Source organism: Hyperolius riggenbachi, chromosome 9, assembly GCF_040937935.1.
Source record: "Hyperolius riggenbachi isolate aHypRig1 chromosome 9, aHypRig1.pri, whole genome shotgun sequence".
Classification (NCBI taxonomy): domain Eukaryota; kingdom Metazoa; phylum Chordata; class Amphibia; order Anura; family Hyperoliidae; genus Hyperolius; species Hyperolius riggenbachi.
In genome coordinates this window covers 20,288,633-20,312,984 of record NC_090654.1, presented here as the reverse complement: position 1 = coordinate 20,312,984, position 24,352 = coordinate 20,288,633, and the positions used below count along the sequence as shown (strand labels likewise).

The 24,352-nt window shown below is 45.0% G+C and overlaps 1 protein-coding gene across 1 annotated transcript in view; it reads right to left on the bottom strand.

The window, feature by feature from the left end:
- LOC137533396 (Fc receptor-like protein 5) overlaps positions 1-24,352 on the bottom strand; it is an 82,351-nt gene that overhangs the window by 9,509 nt on the left and 48,490 nt on the right. Inside the window, exons 8-12 of the mRNA XM_068254798.1 lie at positions 21,994-22,257; positions 19,121-19,444; positions 18,390-18,521; positions 14,562-14,589; positions 6,214-6,293 (exon numbers count right to left, since the gene is read on the bottom strand). Of these exons, the coding sequence (XP_068110899.1) occupies positions 6,214-6,293; positions 14,562-14,589; positions 18,390-18,521; positions 19,121-19,444; positions 21,994-22,257 (828 nt within the window). The remainder of the gene's footprint in view (positions 1-6,213; positions 6,294-14,561; positions 14,590-18,389; positions 18,522-19,120; positions 19,445-21,993; positions 22,258-24,352) is intronic.

Genomic DNA, 24,352 nt, shown 5'->3' with positions numbered 1-24,352 from the left:
TGCGCTATCAAAAACAGACCAGGGGTAGTCACCGTGTTAGAGTGGTCTCTTATGCAGCAACCCCAGTGACCCCACCTCCTCCTGCCTCGTCTCCTCCCGTCTTGCCTCCACCCGAGCCAATGCAGAGTGGTCGGTCTAAGCTGTCCCAGGTGGAGTGAAGACGGAGGATGACTGAACAACTGTGTCTGTACTGCACTGAAGGGGGGCATAGAGTACGGGATTGTCCTAATAAGCCGGGAAGCGCTGCCGTCTAGGAGTTGTAGGGGGTAACACCCTAGGCGTACGTCTCTTACCCCAACAGGATAGAAAGGTTACTTCTCCCTTGTACAGTTACATGGGAGGATAAAACCGAGATCACTGAAGCCTTTATTGATTCAGGCTCTGAGGCTAATTTTATGGATTTTGAATTTGCTAAGAAATTGGGTATTCCGATCGCCCCGGTAAAACCACCCATTCAGGTTACGGCAGTAGATGATTCCCCTTTGCAGAAAGATCATTCACTGTCTCGGACACCGGAGGTGGGAGTCACTATAGGGGTACTGCATACAGAGAAACTGCAGTTTTTTGTATTACACATGACATCCTCCACTATCATCTTAGGGATGCCCTGGTTGCACCTTCACTCCCCACAGATCAATTGGGCCACCGGTCAGCTAACGAGTTGGTCAGATCACTGTGTTTAACAGTGCTTAGGGAAGGTGACTTTGGGCCAAACCAGGGTGCATATAGAAGGGGTACCCGAGCAGTATTCGGACTATTCAGATGTGTTTTGTCCCAAGGCTGCTGATAAGTTACCTCCACATCGCCCTTTCGATTGCCCCATCGATCTCCGATCGGGTTGTATGCCTCCTCGGGGCCATCTGTACAATTTGTCTGGGCCTGAAAAATTGGCCATGCAGGAGTATATCCGTGAAAATTTGGCCAAGGACTTTATCCGCCCATCCCGATCGCCGGCCGGGGCAGGCTTCTTTTCTGTAAAGAAAAAAGACGGGGGCCTGCGGCCGTGCATTGATTACCGGGGCCTGAATAAAATCACAGTGAAGAATCGCTATCCGTTACCCTTAATAGACGATTTATTCACGCAGTTCACCGACGCTAAGATTTTTTCGAAGTTAGATTTACGAGGGGCATACAACCTGGTACGAATAAGAGAGGGCGATGAGTGGAAAACGGCCTTTAACACACCCGACGGGCATTACGAGTACCTAGTGATGCCCTTCGGGTTGTGTAATGCCCTGGCCATTTCCTAGTACTCATCGATTAGGTCTTCAGAGAGGTGTAGGGGAGATTCATTTTAGTTTATCTTGACGATATACTTATTTTTTCCAACAACCTCTCTGAGCATAGGACTCATGTTAGATTTGTGTTGGACAAACTGAGACAGAACTTGCTTTACGCTAAATTGGAAAAGTGTATATTCGAGGTAACATCTGTCGCTTTTCTAGGGTACATAATTTCCACCTTGGGCTTGTCTATGGACTCTGCCAAAGTCTCCGCTGTTCTAGAATGGCCTCAGCCGGTTGGGTTGAAGTCTCTTCAGCGGTTCTTAGGCTTTGCAAATTACTATAGAAGGTTCATAAAGGGGTACTCCACAGTCATTTCACCCCTCACCAGTCTCACTAAAAAGGGGGCGGATACCACTCACTGGTCCCCTGAGGCTTTTCAGGCATTTTCTACCTTGAAGGAATTGTTCTGCTCAGAACCCATCCTAAGACACGTGTATACTTCTTTTCCTTTTGTTGTTGAGGTAGACGCCTCGGAGGTCGGAGTGGGGGCTGTGCTGTCTCAGCGGTCAGGCTTGCAGGGTAGATTGCATCCGTGCGCCTATTTTTCTCGTAGGTTCTCCCCAGCAGAGAGAAACTATGATATAGGCAACAGGGAGCTCTTGGCCATTAAATTGGCCTTTGAAGAGTGGCGTCATTGGTTAGAAGGAGCAAAACATACGATCACGGTTTACACTGATCACAAAAATCTGGAATACATCGAGGGGGCTAAAACGTTAAGCCCTTGTCAGGCTCGATGGTCCCTGTTTTTCTCAAGATTCAGATTTATTATTACGTACACCCTGGGTAGCAAGGATATCAAGGCAGATGCCCTCTCCAGGTGCTTTGAACCAGAGACAGCACAGCCCTCCGTTCCTGAGACCATTATCCCACAGAAATTGGTGCTAGCTACAACTGAAACTTGGGAAGACTGGAAGGAGACTTTAAGTCCCTTCCAGCAGGACATCCCAGAAGGAAAGCCGGATGGGGTTATGTTTATTCCGCTACCATTTCGTCTCCAGGTCTTGGAGATGCTCCATTCGCACAAGAATGCGGGACACCCGGGGGCATCCAGAACGCAAGATCTCATGGCCAGGTGTGCCTGGTGGCCTTCTCTGGCAGCGGACTGCAAAGAGTTTGTTAGAGAGTGTGCGGTTTGTGCAAAAAGTAAGCCCTCCCGGCTGGCACCTGTAGGTACGTTACAGCCTTTGCCCACCCCGAGTGAGCCGTGGACCCACTTGTCCATGGATTTTGTGGGTGAGCTTCCCAGGTCTGAGGGCATGTCGGTCATTTGGGTGGTAGTCGACCGCTTCAGTAAAATGGCCCATTTTATGCCCTTAAAAGGACTCCCCTCAGCCCAGGAGTTGGCCGACTTGTTCATCATTCACGTTTTTCGGCTGCATGGCATTTCAGAAAACATAGATCGGGGAGTCCAATTCATTTCTAGATTCTGGAGAGCATTCTGTGACCAAATGGGCATGAAGCTGTCATTTTCGTCAGGCTACCACCCACAGACCAATGGTCAGACTGAGAGAGTTAATCAGGCATTGGAGCAGTTTCTAAGGTGTTACGACGCTGAGGTGCAGAATGACTGGGTCAAATTTCTGCCCTTCGCAGAGTTTGCACAAAATAATTTGAAGAGTTCTTCCTCTGGTTTTTCTCCGTTTCAGGTAGTGAATGGGAGATTGCCCACATTTTCCCCATTGCCAGTTGCCTCCACTCCGTTTCCCGCTCAGGAGGCCTGGCAAAAGTCTTTAAAAGACATTTGGTGGACCGTGAGAAACAATTTGGAAAAATATTTATGGCAAGCTCCATAGCTTTCACTAAAGCCCCATTCACACGCTTAACAACAGTCTTTTATGCAGCACAATTGTCAAACAACTTTTGTTGTGAAACAAGTTGAAACAACAACAAAAAAAGTATTTTGTTATTGTTCAAACAACTGAAAGGACTGATAACAAGTCAATCCAATAGTTGGATTGACTAGTGACTTAGTCACTAAGTGTAGAGAAACGCGGAAAAGCCGCCGCTTCTACTCAGAGCAAGGCGGCTGTTTCCGCAGATGGCATGGCGGAACGCGGAAAAACCGCTGCGTCTGACGCGGCGGTTAGCATGCATGGATCTGGCACTGACAATTTGTCCCAGCGCGGGGAGACCGCCGCCGCTTGTGCTGGTAGCGGTGCGGCCAACCCCGCGCACGGCTCTGCAGAGACATTGCAAGACTTGGCAGGTGTGGCTGGAACCAGTAGTCCACCTAGATTCAGAATGACACGCGTGCGCGCGGAGAGGCAGAGCTTATATGGCAGCCAGAAAAGGGTCAGCTGACCAAGGTGGTCAGCTGACAATTCCACCACTCCTGATTGGTCCAGCACTAAGGGGAGGCGCTGGAGAGCGCTGATGTATATATACTGGATGCTGGTCATTCTTCCAGTGTCTGGCGTTGCGATCACAACGTGGTAGCACTCAGACCTTGTTTGTATCTATGTTCTAGCATAGTTTCCAAAGGTGTTGACGATCAAGGACCTCACACCTTAGCGTTAGGAATTATTGATCTGTATTATTTGTTATGACCTTTTGCCTGCCTGACTATTCCTCTGAACTCTGATTCTGTACCTTGCTATTTCTGATATCCTGTTGCCAAACTCTGCTCGTTCCTGAACTCATTCCTGTATCTGCCTCCTGACTCTGTACCTCGTTATTCGGATACCCCGTTGCCGAACCCTGCCTGTCTTTTGGATTACGTATCTGTCTCCTGAATCTGTACTTTATCTGTCTGTGTATTAACGACCTGGCTTGCCCGACCTCGAGAACTGGCCTTACATGCTTGTATTCACCTTACATCTAGTAAGTGAATTTTTATTTTGCGCAATTGTTTTAATAAAGCGATGTTACACTAGGAGCGCTCCTCCTTTTATTTTGTGTCTCTTATAACAAGCCTCTGACAGCCGGGCTCTAAGAGGAGCAGCTAAAGTGTGACGTCATTCGGCCACCCTTGACTACTGCCCTAGCAGCGCAAGATTTCACATCTTTTTCCTTCCTTCACTCAGCCTGGCTCCTCCCCCGGGAGAGTCTAGGCCATTGGAAGGAACATACTTCTGTGCAGTACTCCTTACTGCCCCTGTACCTTCTCCTGAGGTGCAGTACCCTAGGTATTATTGTTGCACCTAACACTCACTTGTTATCTCAGGTGTCCAGAGGTTAGTAGATATATCTGATTATCGGTGATACTGCAGATCACCAATAATCGGGTATATTCTGTATTCTCGGTGATACTGCAGTTCACCGGTAATCAGACCTTCTGTGTTACACCGATCGTTACACTAAGTTAGTCACTAAGTTATGCTTGGGTTATGTTCCATTTTTCGAACCCAAGTCTGTTCTCCTCTTTTATATCAAGGGTTAAGGCTCATACACATGTGGATCAATCTGACTAACTCACAGGCAGGTTGGAATGTGTGTATAAGTCTTTTGAACAACTTTATTGTTTTTGAATGAGGACATGTTGTGAAGTTTGTTATTTAGCTTGTACGCATAGTATTTAAGTGAGTTGGTTGTTTAGTTGGTTGGGGTGTGTGTACGTTGTTGAGAGGTAAACAATTTGTTGTTTTGTTGGTCATGTTGTGCGGTTGGTTGTGCATTAAATTGGGCGTGTGTATCATACACACCTACCAACAATCAGCCAACTTATTTTCCAATTGACAAGTCTGGAAGATAGTTGGACAGCTGACAAACATCCAGATGACCAACTGATAACAAATTGTTTGCCAGATCAAACTGGTGGATCAATCTGACCAACTATCAGGCAGGTTGGAATGTGTGTACAAGTCTACAACAACTTTATTGTTTTTGAATGTGGGCATGTTGTGAAGTTTGTTATTTAGCTTGCATGCATAGTATTTAAGTTAGTTGGTAGGTGTGTGTGTGTTCGTACTTGTCAGGTAAACAATTTGTTGTTTGATTGATCATGTTGTGCGGTTGGTTGTGCATGAAGTTGGATGAGTGTATGAGCCTTTAGTTCCTGATTGTTTTGATTTGAACTCAATTGGGTTTGATGCATACATCCAATCAATGGCCAATGTTACCACTTCCATGTCAAATGAGGACCAACAGATTTTAAATTCTATGAACTATGTGTATAAAGGCTCTCGAACTACATGAAAGTGAAAAAAAATTGGCCAATCAAAATTGCATGTGTGTACCAGGCTTAAGCCAACTGACTTCAAAGCAATCAGGAACTGACTGTACATGCAGAAGAGGAGGAGAACAGACTGAGATTGGAACATAGAACATAAGCCAAACATAACCAAAAGTGGCATAACGTTATTTAAGATAAAATAACACAATTTTTTTAGATTGACAGAATTATGACAGAAATGTGCACATTTTCATAAGATAAAAGCAAGAAAAATAAAACCAAAAGCCAATATGATGTAGTATGTCTAAATAAGGGTCAGGACAAAAGTAGTTTAAAGTAGTATACTCACAAATGTGGGTCACCAAAAAGACATCCGCTATAGAGACAGGTGGGGAAAATGAATCTGATCCCGCTCGAGTTAATAACTTTCTCTCTGTAGGATTAACACTGCCAAAGGAGCATAGAGAGCTGAATGTGCACGATAGATGGTACTGCCAATTCGGTCAGGTGCTGGAAAAGGTGATTGATGGACAGGTTGGCCAAAGCTCCAGGATGATAAAACAGGGAATTTAGGGAACAGCCAACATAGATATGGTGTGGTTTGATGAGTTCGTCCATGTTAGCATAAAGATTTACTGGTTTCGTGAACCTGAGATCGCTAGTTTGTGGGGTAAGTAGTTCTGGGGTAAGTAGTTCATCCCATCAGGTTCACCCTGCAAACCGCATCATGCCTACTTTGCCCAAGGCTATAGCTTTATTTACTTATCTGTTTAGAGATTACTAGAGTGATTACTAATTTTTCACACGTTGACTTACCCTTGCTGTAGATTGAGATTCCATCATAACTCAATTCACTTGACCCGATTTCACGATTAGTAATTGGTGTTTCTCCAACCCTTTATAAAATGACAACTGGTACTGGTTAGAACAATTCACTTCTTTATTTAAAAATATATTCTAGTGAAGTATATTGCACATCTATCATAGATTATTTGTAATTCTTCCCTTTTCCACAACAGCAAAAGAATTCACCACATAACCTATATCACAGAAACTACAACTCAACTCAAAATCACTAAAATATCATTTGAAAGTCTGGAAGTACATGCTGGTGTTTGTGAAAAGTATGTATAAGCAGAAGAAAGAATGGATTTCTGAATGCAAGGCATTCGTTTTTGCAGGAGCAGTGGTGTAACTACAGGGTAGCGTCCCGACGACTGTGGGAAATAGGGGCCCAGACTTCTTCCTCCTCCACCAAGGCTAGCCTCCGCGCCCCCAGCTGTGGTCCATTCAGACCCCCAGATCAGCATGGCAGCACCAGTGGCAACCGGGACTTACCTCTCCTTCTACCGTGAGATCTCTATGGTGTTACTGCTTCAGCCACTAGGTGTCACTGTCTTCTCTGGTGTCTACCTGAGGGGGCCCTGGTGGAGAAGGAAGAAGTCTGGGCCCCTCCTCCACACCGTACATGGGGAAGTAGGGGGGTTTGAATGTAGGAAGAGGGGGGCCTGTGCTGGAGCATTGTAAAGATATGTCATTCTGGTGTGTATATGTGCACTGTCAAAACTTAAGCCTCGTACACACGGTTAAATTCTGTCATCCATAGCAATTGTTCATTGATCATTAGGGCAACATTTTGGGGAACAAATGCTGTACAGACATAATTTAAATTTATAGCCAAGCAGGTTGTGCTGCTTAGTGGACAGGGAGGAGGAGGACAACTGGCGGCTAGAGATGTGCCGAACATCACATTTTCAGTTTGTAAACGTCAAACGTGAATTTCTACAAAAATGTGCAAATAGACTGTTCGCAGCGGGCTACATACTGTAGACTTTAATGGCAGGCGAACAGCCACCAACTTAACAGTTAATAGCAAAGCCCCCTGATGTACTAGAAATACCTAATTTTCAGGGTATGTGGAGGAGGACAGTAGGTACAAGAGGAAAAAAAACATTAAATAGACCTTATAATTTTTGAGAAAATTCATTTTAAAGTTTCATAGGAAAAAATAATACATGTATCATATATCAAACGAAAGAGCAATGAATTTCATGATGAGGTTTCCAGGGGGTCCACACGCAGTGGCAATGATTTGGCTAGGGATCGCTATCAAGGGTGCCCAGATACCCCTTTTCAAAATCCGAATTGATCCGGATCCGGATACCCAGATATCCGGATCGGATATCCGAATGCAAACTCTGCGGGATCCGAGTACACGCGGATATCCGAACGCATTATACGGGATATCCGGGCGGATTCGGATATCCGGATAGAAAAACGGAAGTGGCCTTTAAATTGCTTCCAAATGTTTTGGAGGGTAAATGAGGCATGTAACATCATGTTTTTTTTAAAGGGAAACACTAATTGATTATGTGGGGACTTAAAATAAAAAAAAAAATATAGCTGTAAATTAACATTAGGCCTAGGTTCCAGACAGCGGTCGTGCAGCCCACATTGTGTCCAAAGTCCAACCGCACAACTGGGACATGACAGTTTTCAGCCCAGACACCTCCAAAAAATTACGCAGCAATTGTGTTTTGGGTTCAATATAGGTGGTATCAGCACAACAGCAGTGGCCTGTGGCACCCTGGTGGTGGGAGCAGCACAGGCAGCAGGAGCAGGGCAATGCAGCAGCAAGAGGTGTAACATGTGCCAGGAGGAGCATGCCGGACGTGGCACGTGTACGTGGCACGTTTACGTGGCACGTAGCGTTGGTACCACGGCTGTAAAAAAATTGTGAACCAGGTGCTTAGTTAGTCATAGTTAACAATCAGGAGGAGCCAGGAGGTTGTGGTGGTGGTGGTAAGGGGTGGTAAGGCAGACATAGTGAGTCCCAGCCACTTCATGTCCCCCTATCCCCCTCTTACCAACAACAGGAAAAGACTCGCCCAACAGGTTCTGGCGGCGGTCTTTCCTTGCACGGGAAGCGGTGTAGGGAGCAGAGGAGGCCACTGAGGACTGGCTGCCTGAACAGGCCTCAGTGTCGGCAGGGGTGGCAGAGGGGGTTCTGGTGCTCGGAGTCTGACCACTGCCAGCGCCAGCTTGCTTTAGCCAGAAGATGTGGGGTATTTGTACTTTATTAAAATCGGGGTTGGACTTTAAAGCAAATCAGCACAGAGTGACAAACAGCAGAGGAGAAGACAGTGCACACTAACTGTCTAACTACACAATACACAGTAATCCTATTCCCTAACCTATACTGTGGCTAATAGCAGGCCAGCAGCAGGCCTGGGTTCTGTGCACAGCAGACACAGACACACAGGACCTAATAGCAGCTGCTGCAGGCCTGCAGCACAATCTCTGAAATAGTGTAGTGAAGGTGTTAATCACTGAAAAGCTTTAGGTTTATCTATGGTGACCATACGTCCCGCTTTACCCGGGACGCGTCCTGCCTTCGGGGTCCACTGTCCCAGGCTGCATGAGGTCCCGGGAAACGTCCCGCTTTTAGCCACGGGACGTCCCGGCCTCGGGACTCTGGCCACCATATCTGCATGAACTGGCTGCGGTGTCTATAGATGCTGCGCCAGTTCATTGCCTGCAGCCCCGCTCCATCCTGCATACTCTTCCGTTCTGGCAGGCGAGCAGGGTTATGGGAAGATGGCTGCCGAAGCCCTGTACTGGAGACTATTTATGTCTCCAGTACAGGGCTTCGGGCGCTAACTTCCCGTAGCCCTGCTCTGCCTGTCAGCATGGGAGACTGCAGTGCAGGAGCAAGATGGTCCCAGGAGCAGTGCGCCAGAGGCCGGAGACTTCTGTCAGGTGAGTAAATGCTTTTTTTTCCAGGTGAAATGTTGCACACAATGGGCTTGATTCACAAAGCGGTGCTAACCTAGTTAGCACGCCTAAACACTTTTGGGCATGATAAGCATTGCACTAAGTAGGTTAGCACCGCTTTGAGGGAAAAACTTGTGCGCAAAGTTTTGCGCGCGCAAAGTCCGGTGCACGCGAAATGTCGCGTAGGGTTTAATGGCGTTGCGTGCGTAAATGCGCGCGAGTTTATTTTTTCACGCCTAAACTGATTTTAGGCGTGATAATGGGCTTTTCACCAGCGTACTAACAGTTAGCACGGCTTTGTGAATCAAGCCCATTGTGTTTATTTTGTGCTGAAATGTTGCCCACATTGTGTATACTTTGTGCTGAAATGTTGCTCACATTGCATTTTTTTTGTGCTGACATGTTGCACACATTGCATTTATTTTGTGCTGACATGTTGCTCACATTGCGTTTATTTTGTGCTGACATGTTGCACACATTGCATTTATTTTGTGCTGACATGTTGCTCACATTGCGTTTATTTTGTGCTGACGTTGCCAAGATTGCATTTATTTTGTGCTGACATGTTGCCCACATTGCATTTATTTTGTGCTGACATGTTGCCCACATTGAGTTTATTTTGTGCTGACATGTTGCCCATTGTGTTTATTTTCTGCTGACATGTTGCCCACATTGTGTTTATTTTCTGCTGACATGTTGCCCACACTGCGTTTATTTTCTGGTGTCTGGGGTAACTGTTGCTGCATTTATTATTTAATGGTCATAGTTGGCTATGTTTGCTGCTTTGGGGTCACGGAATACTATTAAATAGCATCACACAGTTTCTGCACACCCATGATGCGAATCCTCGTTTGACCACATCATGGCGTAAACACTGCTTTCTTATGCCTCGCTATTACATCATTATGCTATCTCTGCCCATACAATGCCATGGCCATGCCCATTCTTCGGCGATGCGTGCACCGCAGCCCCCATTTTTTGCCACAGTGTGCTGCGCTCGCCGCAGCCCCCCATTTTTCGGCGCACCGTGGTGCGCGCACTGATTACCCACCCCCCATCCCAGGTTGAACCGACAAGAATCTGGTCACTCTAGTTTATCACTGTATACAGCACTTGCTAGGCCAGGCAGCAGCACTGGAGCATGTCTCTCAGTGAGCAGCCACACAAGCAAGGACGAGATTTCTCATCATGGCACCACTCCTTATATACAGGGGGGCCTGGCCAGGGTTCCGTTCTGTGATTGGATGCTAGGGCTTAGGCTGGGAGCCCTCTGATTGGCTCAATGTGGTCAGGAGGGGCTGGCCAGGGTTCCCCATTGTGATTGGTTGCTAGGGCTTGTGCTGGGAGCCCTCTGATTGGCTCAATTACGTCATCTCCATGGTTACAGTATCCGGATTCGGATATCCGCCAGATATCCGACCAGATATCCGGATTGCGTACAAATATCCACGTTACCCGGATAGTACAATTTGGATTTGTGATGAAATCTGGAATCCGGATCCGGGTTCACATAGTGGAAAAAGTTTGGTTTATCTGGGTAGTTCGGATATCCAGAATCCATTCCGGATGAGCAACACTGATCGCTATACAGCCGCAATATGGCTGTATAAAGATCCCTGGCAACTGTACCTATTTTTTGAAACTTTTTTTTTGTTTAGAGTATAGAAAAAAAAATGATGTAAGGTTCACCCTTCAGAGCCTCTTTAATCCCTTGATACAAGATGTTGAACAGAGACACCAATAAGAGTAAAACATTTAAACGCTATTTAAAAATGAGGAAGTTATGGTAGACTTACCTCCCTTGCAGATTTAACAGATTGAAAGCTGTTATTTTCAAATCAAAATAACTTTTATTAAGTACTCCACAATGCAACACGTTTCACAGGTCACAACCCCCGCTTCATCAAATATTGGAGAAAACAAGATGAGTCTGTGCAGCAGCCAAGTACCTCTGTAAAGATCCTTTTTCCTATTGTACCCACTGTCCTCCTCCATATACCCTGAATATTTGGTGTTTCTAGCACATAAGGGGGCTTTGCTATTAACCGCTGAAGTCGGTGGCCTGCTCACCTGCCATTAAAGTCTATGGGAAAATGCGACAGCAAATTCTTTAAAAAAAAAAAAAAAAATTGTGTTAAACGCAAGCAGTGAACAGCCCATGTTCGCCGGCAAACTGTTTAGCCCATCTCTATGGGAGGCATCCCACAGCATGGGAAACAGAAGGAAACAAGGTGTTCATTGTTTGGCAATTCATGCTAGATTTTTGTCCTAGACAGCCAAAAATTTACCGGCCTCAGTAAGTTTTGGGGTCCACAGAAAAATCCAGATATGTATAAAATTGCTGCTCTTGTCTGATCTCTCCTGACACAATTATCACTCCATCACTTACCCTCACCCTAGCCTCTCCCCCTTATTCCTACATATGACCTTCCCCCTATTCTGTGCCAAACAAATACTTTAATCTTTTTCTTACTGCTAATAGCACTATCCTTAACCTTTTCCACAACCCTTCCGTTTCTCCACCAAATGCCCAAAACGAATGCTAGCCTTTACACATGAGACTAACCCTAACCTTACGCTATCACCTGAACCAAAACTAAATACAGACATCCCCAGTACTGCAAGCAGGGGCGTAACTAGAAATCACTGGGCCCCCTGCGGAAATTTGGATGAAACCCCCCCCCCCCCCCCATAGGTGCCAAATAATGGTAATGGGGCAGCTATAAAATAATTGTAATGGGGCAGCGTTTAACCATAAAATAATCATAATGCAGCAATGTTTCACCAGAAATTAATCATAAAGTGGGCAGTATTTCACCAGAAATTAATCGTAAAATGTGGGCAGCATTTCACCATAAATTAATCGTAAAGTGTGCAGCAGTCACCAGAAAATAATCATAAAGTGGGCAGCAGTCACCAGAAAATCGCAATGTGGGCAGCATTCACCAGAAAATTGTAATGTGGGCAGCAGTGACCAGAAAATAATCGTAAAGTGGGCAGCAGTCATCAAAAAATAATTGTAAAGTGGGCAGCAGTCAACAGAAAATCGCAATGTGGGCAGCAGTCACCAGAAAATCGTACAGTGGGCAGCAGTCACCAGAAAATCATACAGTGGGCAGGAATCACCAGAAAATCATACAGTGGGCAGGAATCACCAGAAAATAGTACAGTGGGCAGCAGTCACCAGAATATAGTACAGTGGGCAGCAGTCACTGGAAAATAGTACAGTGGGCAGCAGTCACTAGAAAATCATTTCACTAGCAGTCACAGCAGTCACTAGAATAAAATGCACCTGTAAAAAAAAAAACAATTCACTTACCTGGCAGAAGTTTTCGCTCCCGGCCGGCCTCTGGTGCGCAGATCCCCCGACGATCCTCCTGGCTGCTATCTCCCGCGCTGACAGGCAGAGTGCAAGGCTATGGAAAGATGGCACCCAAAGCCCTGTACTGGAGACACAAATAGTCTCCAGTGCAGGGCTTCGGCAGCCATCTTTCCACAGCCCTGCACTCAGCCTCCCGGGAGACTGCGGGCTGTGGGGAATGAACTGGTGTGGCGTCTAGTAGATGCCTCGGCCAGTTCCACACCTGGCTGCGGGGTCCCACAATCGAGGGGGCGGCATCGCTCCCCCCGCACATGGCTGGCAGGCCCCAGAGGGGCCCCGGCCCCCCTGCGGCTGATGGGGTCGCACCCCTGGTAGTTGCGCCGGTGACTGCAAGCCACACAGAGCATGTAGTGTCCCTGGCATTGGTTGGTAACAGAAAGCCCCATTGGTGATCAGCATCAGATTAAAGGACCACTATCACAAAAAAATTAGGCAGTTAAAATCTGACAGAACCGAAACAGCATTTCCTGAAAAGCAGTTGCTAAGTCTAACTAACAAAATAGTGTGCAAATAATTAGGAAGATTGGCTGGTATCTTGCTATTTGGGCAGTTAAACTGCTGTTCAGGAAATGCTGTTGAAAACAAAGAAAACCCTGAGAATCCCCCATGAGGAGATGGACTGGCCCAAAACATCTGTTCTGTCAGATTTTAACTGCCTACTTTTTTCGCGATAGTGGTCCTTTAAAGGCCCATTCACACTTGGGCATTTTCAGTGCGATTGCAGCATCGCTGCAAAACATTCACTAGTGGTTTGAAAAGTGTGTACAATGAAAGTGTAACAATCTTACCTTCCAGTGGTGGCTCCTGAGGCGTCTCCGGCGATGTCCGTGTGCGTGGTGGAGCTTCCGCGCCAACTTCCGCAGCATCCCCAGCACCCCTGTGGTGGTGAGTCAGCGCACGCACATGTGCAGTGCGTCCAATCGGCAGGACAGACCTTGTAGACTGAGGAGGCGTGTCTAATGGGGTGTCAGCTGTGATGTCATCAGCTGACACCCTTTTGCAGGAGGTGCTGTCAATTTTGGGAGTGGGCTCATGGCCTGTCTTTTTTGTATTTAAGGCCAGAGCATTCACTTGCTCACTGGCCTTGATACAAATCAGTTCGCTGGTTCTTGGCCCTAGCTAGTGGGAGATTGTCACATATTGTCACACATTGCGCATCAGCACGATATATATGTACTCTAGTCAGTCAGTATTATTATTGTAATATTACATTGTATATTATTCTGTGTACTGACTTTTGCCTTCCTTCTAACCTCCTTCTGACTTCGATTTTGCCTAGCCCCTCTGTACCACTGCCATCTGATATCTGTGTATGACTCGGCCTGTCCCTGATTTGGCTACTGTTTGATCCTTCCAATACGACATCTGACTTATGTGTATGACCCTGCCTGTTAATTGACTATGATTTTGCCTAGCCCTTCTGTACTTCAGTCATCTGCTCTTGTGAACGACCCCGGCCTGACTCTGACTACGCCTTTCTCACTAGCACTGTGATTTGCACTAGTTACGCTAGATCTCTTCACGTATCAGTGTGATAGAAAGTATATGGAAGTGTTCTCATTTAAGCGATTTGCTTAAATGCAAATGCGTTGCCTGCAGCGTTTTCTAAAAGATTCTGAGCAATTCGCGTTTCAATGTTAAGCATAGGAATGCTGGAAAATCGCTCAGAAATCGGTGGCCTGTTCACAATGAACAGAGTTTCCCCAGCGATTTTACCCAGCCAACCTTTTAGATTACCCACAAAAGGCTAAGTGAGCTAGAAATAGTAAAACGCTAATCGCTGTAAAAACGCTGGGAAAACACTTTGTATACAGTGAAAAATCGCTGGGATATCACTAGGAAAAACCTTTGGAAGACGCCAGAGAACCGCGCAGTGTTTGCGTTAAGCGATTTCTAGTGTGAATGGGCCCTAAGTATGGATGTCACAGTCATCACAACTTTGTTCAAAAAGTTTAATGTCGCATATGAATTTACTTTAAAGACCTGTGTTTTTTGCATGATTACTCACCTTGGGTTATCTTTTTCAGTGTTGGAATCTACAAAAAAAATGCATGTCCTATTTAGTTTCGTTAACATTTAATAACACTGCAACATGTATCTTTGTAAAAAATGGTTGCTTATAAACTCGAGTTTACTACAAAATGTAGCAGGTTGCCATAGTGATTGATTGGAAAGCCGTGGATAATGGTCCATAGGCAATTAACTTTTTCTAATAGTTTTCTCCTACGAGATCATTTCTATCTTCTTTTTTTAAAATAATAATTTTTCAGCACTCTGCAATTGAAAAAGAATGAAAAAGTAAATTAAAAAGTACTATCAAAATTATTTGGAGTATTTCTTTGCTTACTTGTGGTTTAAAGGGCACTTTATTGATATGATGTGCAGATATCACCCAGGAGAAAACTTAGGAGAAAAGTAAATTGAATATGGGTAAGCAATTCACTTTTCTCCTAAGTTTTCTCCTCGGTGATATTTTCACATCTTATCAATAAAATGCCTTTTAAACCACAAATACTTAGAATAATTTTGACAATATTTTTTGCTAAAAAGTTATTTTAAACATAAGGTAAAAAAGTATTTCCTTGGAGAAAACTTAGGAGAGAAAGTGAATTGCATATTATACTTTGGCCCATATGCAATTCACTTTTTCTCCTGAGTTTTCTCCTTGGTGATATTGTCATACCTTGTCAATAAAATGCCTTTTAATCATTTAAAGTGAACCAGAGATGAAGCACCCTCATGTATTTTACCATATATATCAATAGAAACATGCCAGTAAACACCTACCCTGCTCTTTGTTTCATTCTTCTATGCTAAATCTGCCTGTTACCAGCCCTGATAAGAATCCCCGACTGAGCATTCAGTTTAGCTTTCACCGGAATGATTATAGCTGAGTCAGTCTTCTGTGATGTCTTTTCAAGCCCAAGCCTGCCCCCTTGTGGCTCTGCTTTGCTGCTTTGAGGATAAATAGCATGAAAGCAGAGCCACAAGGGGGCAGACTTGGGCTTGAAAAGACATCACAGGAGACTGACTCAGCTATAATCATCCCGGGAAAAGCTAGACTGAATGCTCAGTCGGGATTCTTATGAGGGCTGATAACAGGCAGATTTAGCAGAGAAGAATGAAACAGAGAGCAAAGTAGGTGTTTACTGTCATGTTCCCACTGATATATATGGTAAAATACATGAGGGTGCTTCGTCTCTGGTTCTCTTTAAGGACGAAGTTGAAATGTATACCCTGTTTTGGTGCTGTTTTGGCTGACCTGGCGTAGATTTCAACTCAACTCCGCACGTTGTCATTGCTCCCGCCGATCGCTTCGCTAGCTCCGCGCCGCAGCTCACTCACCCTGCTGTCTCTATGATGACAAAGCCCTGTGAATGGGCCAGGAGCTGATTTCATTGGACCTTGTCCTTGTCTAATCTATCAATGTAAGCAACTCCAATTGGCTAACATTAATAGACACAGTCAGAAGCCAATCAAAGCGGCTCCTGACCGGCTCACAGGACTCTGCTGTCATAGAGATGGCAAAGTGGATGGCCTGTGGGTCCTGGTGGGTGGCATGGATGGCGGTTGTGGCGGGTATGTACAGCGATTCATTGGTATTCTGTGGTTTCTCATACCATCGGTCTGTGGTCCTTACGGGTGTGGAGACCGCTGATACTTAAGTGGTTAATCCACCAGCAAACAAATAAATTCTCAAAATAATTTTGACAGTACTTTTTCACCTACTTTTTGGTGCTTTTTTTCATTGCAAAGCGCTAAAACATTATTTTAAATCGAAGATGAAAAATTATCTCCTGGGAGAAAACTCAGGAGAAAAAGTTAATTGGATATTGGCCTTTGTGTGTCAAAAAGCTTCTAGGCTGTCTTTTATAATACGGTTGTTGATTCACAAAACCTGAACTCTTGAAACATCTCTCTTTGGCCCTGTTTCACCAAACTGTGGTAAGATTGCCGCCACCATTTACAATTGTATCGGAACTATTGTCGGGAAAGCACCACCTGTTAACCTGTTTCCATAGCAACATGAGTTATTCTGGTAACATGTGTGGTGCTTTTAGGTTAATGGGTGGTGCCTCCCCAGTCTAAAGGTGGCCACACACGATACAATAAAATGATCCGATTTTACGTTAATTTGATAAAAACGATCGGATCTCCCGAAAAAATCGAAAGCTTTTTTTTCATTCGACTGTAAAATCCGATCGGATTTCTCTTTTTCTTTGATTTTAATCGATTCAGAATGCCAGATATTTTTCTTCAATCTTCCTAAAGATTGTATGGTGTGTGTTGGATTGTCCATTTATTAATATACATACCCTAGCAATTTTGTCAGTTTCCAATCATTTTTATCATAATTGGGGAAAAATTGAACATACGTGTGTGGCACATTGGTCATATTTTTAAAATGTTACAATCAATCAGAAAAATGTATTGCAATTCTTAGATTGAACAGATATTTAAAAAACTGTATGGTGTGTGGCCAACTTTAGTGCCGGTAAAACTGCCTTGTTCTGCCTGTGCATGGAAAACTTACCGCAGTTTGGTGAATAAGGGCGTTTATCTGTTTTACCTCAAGGATTTTACCTTCTTATCTTTTCCACCAAATAAATGTGGTCTCTTTTTTTGTCTTATCTCGCAAATTAGCTCTCCTCACCTGTTTTATCTTAGGAATTAGCTCTCTTTATTTTACCTCACCCTGATTTACATTCTTAAATTTATCAGAGATGTCATCTTTTCTGCTGGAAAGGTAAAAAAATGTGGAACTTTATTCTCCTCTGCGAAGGGTGCAGGAACGTCAGCTGATCTCCCAGAATGCTCTGGGACTAGCCTAAGCTCAACATCACTGAGTTACATACCAATATACAGCAATATACAGATATTAGAGAAGCATAACTAACGATAATTAAAGTGAAATAAGCATGCAGCCAGCGGAGTCACAGCCCTGAAGCAAGCATGCGGCCAGTGGGGTCAGACCAGAATCACAATATCTGATCTACATGCTCATTCCGGGCCAGTTAGTTATAGGGCTTGATTCACAAAGCGGTGCTAACTGTTAGCACGCCTGTAAAAAGCCCCTTAGCACGTCTAAAAGAGGTGCGAAACGCATCACGTGCAAAGTTATGCACGCAAAGTATTGTGTGCGCACTGCACAGAGCGCAGGGTGCTCCGCGCAAAGTGCCCATTACAGCCTATAGGACTTAGCGCGCGCATAGGACTTTGCGTGGGGTACTTAGCGCGCGATCTGATTGAGAAAGCCGATGCTAACCTACTTAGCACTCTGGTTAGCGCGCCTAAAGGCTTTAGACGTGCTAAGTAGGTTAGCACCGCATAGTGAATCAAACCCATAGTATTAGAGGCAGAGCACCAACACAATGGGCTCGATTCACCAAGCGGTGCAAAGTGTTAGCACCGTGGTGAAAAGGCCCTTATCACGCCTAAAGTCACTTTAGGCATGATAAGAAGAAACTCGCGCGAAGTTGCCGCGCGTACGTAAGTGCGCGCGCAACACCCGACGCTTCGCGCGAAGCTCCCATTAAGCCCTATGGGACTTCGCGCGAAGAGCAGGAAAAATCGGTGATAACTCAGTGGTGAAAAGGTCATCACGCCTAAAGTCTTTTAGGCGTGATAACTGGGTTATCACCGCTTTGTGAATCGAGGCCAATGTCAGGAAACTGGCATTGTTTACTAGTGAATGAAACTGGCAGCCTCATTTCAATTTACTGTATGTCACACAAACAAAAACATTAAACTTTTTGCATGGAATTATCCGTGAATTATCATATTCTTGTAACAGAGACAGACCAGTGAAATATTTCAAGCTATAGACAAATATTACCTGAATTCGGTGGTCTTTGAGGGCTTTTTTGGAAACGGGAAGCAATTTTGTCTCTGTATATAAACATCATGATAGCAGCCAGGAGTATTATGAGCAGTGAGACCCCAACTATAATCAATATGGGACTTAACCCTGAAATGGAAGAAGGTTATTAATACAGTGTCAGAGTCCAGAAAAGAAAAAAACATATTTTTGAAAAGTCCAAAATTTAGGTCAAGGTTTGGTGGTAAATGGTAATTTGTGCTTCCCTGTACATTCACAGGCAGGAGTAGAGATAGTTGTGGCTTTCTCGGTAGGTGTCAGTAACAATGGTCTGTTCAGAATCACATTGAAACACATATATAACTATTCTCTGTATGGGCATAACCTTGTACTCTGCCCACTTGACAGGCTGCCTATTGGGCCAATCAGAGTGTGGGGATCACATCCTTTAATGTGAATGGACCCGAAGGGGCTTAGAGCGGGAAGAGTGGAGCAGGCATAAAGTTACTGGTACTCACTGTGCTGCAATACAGCACGCAGCATAGCGTGCGCTCCTTTTACTGGGGTTGATTACGCGTGCTACGCAGCCAATAGTCCGCGTAAGGAGGTTAATCACGCTATTTCTCTTAGTGAATCAACACTTGTATGTGGAATAAAGACTTTCCATTGTGTGCTGTGCAAGAGTTCAGGTCTGTTTTAAGATAGTTGGTACCTAGAGTATATTCAGTTTCTGTATTTTTATGTCTCACCTGATTGATGGGATCCCATGATTTGGGGGATTGTAATTTCCCCCACTGCAGAAGAAGTCCTGCCGGATGTTGGCAATGTGTTGCTGCTGACATTACACTGATAGGTCCCTTCATGTTGCCTTTGAAGGGATGGTATGTAGAGAACTGACCCGTTATTTTGCAGCTGGAAGGACTCCGGGTCTTCTTCCACAATCTTCCCATTATGCAGCCATCGGAAAATGAGTGGTGTTCCCATTTGTACAGAACAGATCAGCCTTAGAGATTTTCCCAATGTAAAGTCTTCTCTGCTGTTACATATGGTAATATTCACACCCGAGACTGGATCTGTTATGGAAAAGAAGAACATCCAGATTACTGAAAAAGTCCACCAAATACATTATGAGGTTTTGAATCACAAACTGGTTTTGTGTATGTCCTGTAATCTCCAGCAGCAAATTATTCACACTCTATTTTCCAGGTCTGTCTCTTTTAAAATATCTGGGCTTGATTCACAAAGCCGTGCAAACTGTTAGCATGCTGGTGAAAAGCCCATTATCACGCCTTAACTCAGTTTAGGCGTGATAAAATAAACTCGCGCACAAAGTTTACGCGGCAACACCATTAAACCCTATGCGACGTTTCGTGCGCAACGGACTTTGCGCGCAAAACTTTGCTCACGAGTTTTTCCCTCAAAGCGTTGCTAACCTACTTAGCGCAATGCTTATCACGCCCAAAAGTCTTTAGGCGTGCTAACTAGGTTAACACCGCATTGTGAATCAAGCCCACTGTGTTTTACTTGAAGGACAACTGAAAATAAAAATAATATGGGGGCTCCCATATTTATGTCCTTTTAAACAATGCCAGTTGCCTGGCTGCCCTGTTGATTTGTTTGGCTGAAGTAGTATCTGAATAACACCAGAAACAAGCATGCAGCTAATCTTGTCAGATCTGACAATAAATGTCACAAACGCCTGATCTGCAGCATGCTAGTTCAGGCTCTATGGCTAAAAGTATTAGAGACAGAGGATTAGCAGCATAGCCAGGTAAGTGCCTGTTTCCACTACATGCAGATTGGATGCAGAATGGATGCAAAAAAACTGACTCCAATGAATGCCTATGGGAAAATCTGCATCAGAAAAATTGCGTTTAGTGGAAACAGGACCATAGGCATTCATTGGAGTCAGTTTTTTCTGCATCCAATCTGCATGTAGTGGAAATAGGCCCTAACTGGTATTGCTTTAAAGAGAGCCTGGGGTGGGCTCAAAACAATAAAAAAAAAGTAGGCTACCTGATCTGCAGGGCTAAACGGATCAGGTAGCCGCAAAAACCGCCTCTCCCATGGGCCGCAATAGTTCACTTTCACTTTTGTGACCTCTGGGTCACGACGCTGCATGGAGAGACTGTGTGTTTCTCACATCCTACAGGGAGGCGAGGGATTGGCAGGGGGCATGGCTAGGGAGACAGAGCTGCCCAATGGCAGCTCTGGAAACCCTACAGGAATGCCCCTGGTGGGCATTTTGAACAGGGAATCCCTCTCCCTGTGTTTACCTCCGAGAATTTTTAATTGGAAATTGATCAGACATGTCAGAAATAATCGTTTCAACCCATCAATCTGCCAAGGAATTAAATGGTGTGTGTCTAGCTTAACCTATTAGCACCTTCAATAGAGTTATCTCATTTGAGATAAGTTGACGGCTTTTGACCTCAGTCAGCAGAACTCGTTGTGCTGTAATTATCTTGGAATGCTTTGATATCTCTCTGCTAACATAAAATACAGAAACTGAAAGCAGAAGTCCTCTATTATTGTCTTACACTGCCCCCTAGTGACAAGTGTCCATAAATACACATTACAGTAGTACTAATTAGAAGCTAGGAAATGTAACCAAGAAGAAATTAAAAATGTGCTAAAATAAATTGGCCTGGAGCACTTGCAAGCCTCTAAATAAATTGTCTGCTAAAGGATTAAAGCTCATCCTGAATGATAGGCCTTCTTTCTGTATGTAACAACCAACCTTGCGACTCTTTATTACACTGCTGCCTGGTGCCCGTCGCCATGCTGACCCGTCACCACCCGGCTGTACAGCTTTACTCCACTATTGTACTTGGACCAATGTAGCGTTGTTTCCTATGTGGATATTATCCTTTTTTCTCCTTTCTGTACTATTTTATGAAACTTTTACAAATTAAACAAAGCCCTGATTGGTTTAAAATAAAATGTGCTACTGACATTTCAATTCCCAAATAAATAAAATGACACTTGGAAACTTTAGATTTACTCTTGATGGACACGAATAAGTGACTACTAGAGATGGTCAATGAGATTCTAATCACTCCAGCTTGTGTGAAAATCTGGCTGCCTCTGCTATGTCCTGACATGCTTATCTACAATGCCCCTCCTGCTATGAAGGTCACTAGGGGTAGGATCATGGAAAATACACTGGAGGCTTGTAAGAGCTCCCATGACTAAACCTCTTGTGGACAACAGTAATTGAAATCTATACCCTGTTTGTGGCCTGATATTCCTACCAGAGCGTAGATTCCAGCTACTTTCTCCATTCACACTGCTCTGACATTGCTGCAGCCCAGTTGCTCTGCTATCATAATGGCAGTAGCTCTGTGTGCTGATCAGGAGCCTATTTAATTGGCTTTTGACCCTGTGGCCACTGTGAGCCAATCATAGTGACTGGTCTTTTTCAGCTGTGATCCTTACTTCCCCTATATACTGTATTTCTTTCTTTGTGCATGATCTTCTTCTGTATACGTCTTTCTTCTTCTTTAACCCGTCATTCTTCTCTTAGCATGCTTGAAGTGTCCCTGCCCCGTATGTGGGTGTAGATCCTGGAGGGGTCCTGTGTTGGAATATATATGTAACCAATAACAAAGTTTAGACTTACAATGAACTAGGATATGCATGCTGGTGCTGTTTTTTCTAAGGCTGTTGTACTGTATAGAGCACTGATAGTTTCCTGTGTCCTCTGCTTCGGCTTCATGGACCTCATAGATGTTCTCCACAGATGCATGTTGGATAATCTGAAAGTCTTTGTAGAAGGTATATAAAACACGTATTTCTTCAGGAACCAGCTCACACTTTAATGTCACATCTCTTCCCTCTTCCACTGGTAGTGATGGGTGAGCTGTTATTTCTGGTGAGTTGAGCTCTAGAAGATTATTAAGAATTATATGTATTACAAGTAAATGTCATAGACCTAAAAATCAGTATCCCAATCAGTAGCCGATAACTCCTTTCCCATGAGAAACCTTTACCTTTTTATTTTGCTGGTTCTGAACTCCTCCATGCTAACTAGTTACATTACCATTCAGACACGTGAGATTGAGCCCTAACAGGTCTGCGATGCCCTTTGACCTTTGTCCTTATGTCCGGGGTTGCACATGCCCTACACAGAACTGCATTTTAAATTAATTAAATTTAATTAATTAATGACATGTAAACTTTTTTTTAATTATTTCTGGCAGGCACCATGAGCACACGATCGGGAACACTCCAATCATAGTTGGAACAAATGACATACTGAGTGGTGAAGCAGGGTTGCAGGATAGCTGTCACTGTGGCCAAGGTGGGCAAGAAGCCCAAAGCTCCATGTTACAGCTCCCTAGCAGCTGACCTACCTGCTTAGAGTAATACCCTTCCTAGTAGCTGACCTCCCTGCCTAGCATAATCCCCTTCCTAACGACTGACCTCTCTGCATAATCCCCTTCCAAACAGCTGACCTGTGACCTCCCTGTGTAATCCCCTTTCTAACAGCTGACCTTCCTGCCTAGCATAATCCCCTTCCTAACAGCTGACCTGTGACCTCCCTGTGTAATCCCCTTTCTAACAGCTGACCTCCCAGCCTAGAGTAATCCCCTTCCTAACAGCTGACCTACCTGCCTAGAGTAATCCCCTTCCTAACAGCTGACCTCCCTGCCTAGAGTAATCCCCTTCCTAACAGCTGACCTCCCTGTGTAATCCCCTTCCTAACACCCTGCTTTGAGCAATCCCCTTCCTAACAGCTGACCTGTGACCTCCCTGTGTAATCCCCTTTCTAACAGCTGACCTCCCTGCCTAGAGTAATCCCCTTCCTAACAGCTGACCTACCTGCCTAGAGTAATCCCCTTCCTAACAGCTGACCTCCCTCCCTATGTAATTCCCCTCCTAACAGCTGACCTCCATGCCTAGAGTAATCCCCTTCCTAACAGCTGACCTCCCTGTGTAATCGCCTTCCTAACAGCTGACCTCCCTCCCTATGTAATTCCCCTCCTAACAGCTGACCTCCATGCCTAGAGTAATCCCCTTCCTAACAGCTGACCTGTGACCTCCCTGCCTAGAATAATCCCCTTCCTAAGAGCTGACCTCCATGCCTAGAGTAATCCCCTTCCTAACAGCTGACCTCCATGCCTAGAGTAATCCCCTTCCTAACAGCTGACCTCCATGCCTAGAGTAATCCTCCCCCTAACAGCTGACCTCCATGCCTAGAGTAATCCCCTTCCTAACAGCTGACCTCCATGCCTAGAGTAATCCCCTTCCTAACAGCTGACCTCCATGCCTAGAGTAATCCTCCCCCTAACAGCTGACCTCCATGCCTAGAGTAATCCCCTTCCTAACAGCTGACCTCCCTGCCTAGAGTAATCCTCCCCCTAACAGCTGACCTCCCTGCCTAGAGTAATCCCCTTCCTAACAGCTGACCTCCCTGCCTAGAGTAATCCCCTTCCTAACAGCTGACCTCCCTGTGTAATCCCCTTCCTAACAGCTGACCTACCTGCGTAATCCCCTTCCTAAAGACTGACCTCCCTGACTGATGTAATCCCTTACATAACATTTAAGGCCTGTACACATGAGCTGACTGATGTCACCCATCGGCAATCAGTACCAGTCCAGTGATGTCTCTCAGGCGACATCACTGGACTGGGCTATACAGATGCGAGTTCAGCTGTACAGCTGATGACGTAATCTGTTGCTATGCCGGGAGGTGGAGGGACAACAGAGCAGCACAGATGTGATGTCGTAAGGCGGACAGGGAGAGCAGCCTTCAAAAAGCAATTGGCTGTAGCTCAGCTGAGTTGATTGCTCGCCAAGTGGTGGTCGTTGGTGGCTGCTGTACACAAGCCAGATTATTGGCTGGGGCGGTCATTATCGGCCACCTCAGCTGGCTTTAATCATCCATGAGTACGGAGCTTTACACTTCCTGCCTAATCCCCTTCCTGGACCTACCTCTGACCTCCCTCCCTAATGTATTACCCTTATTTGCACCTAGC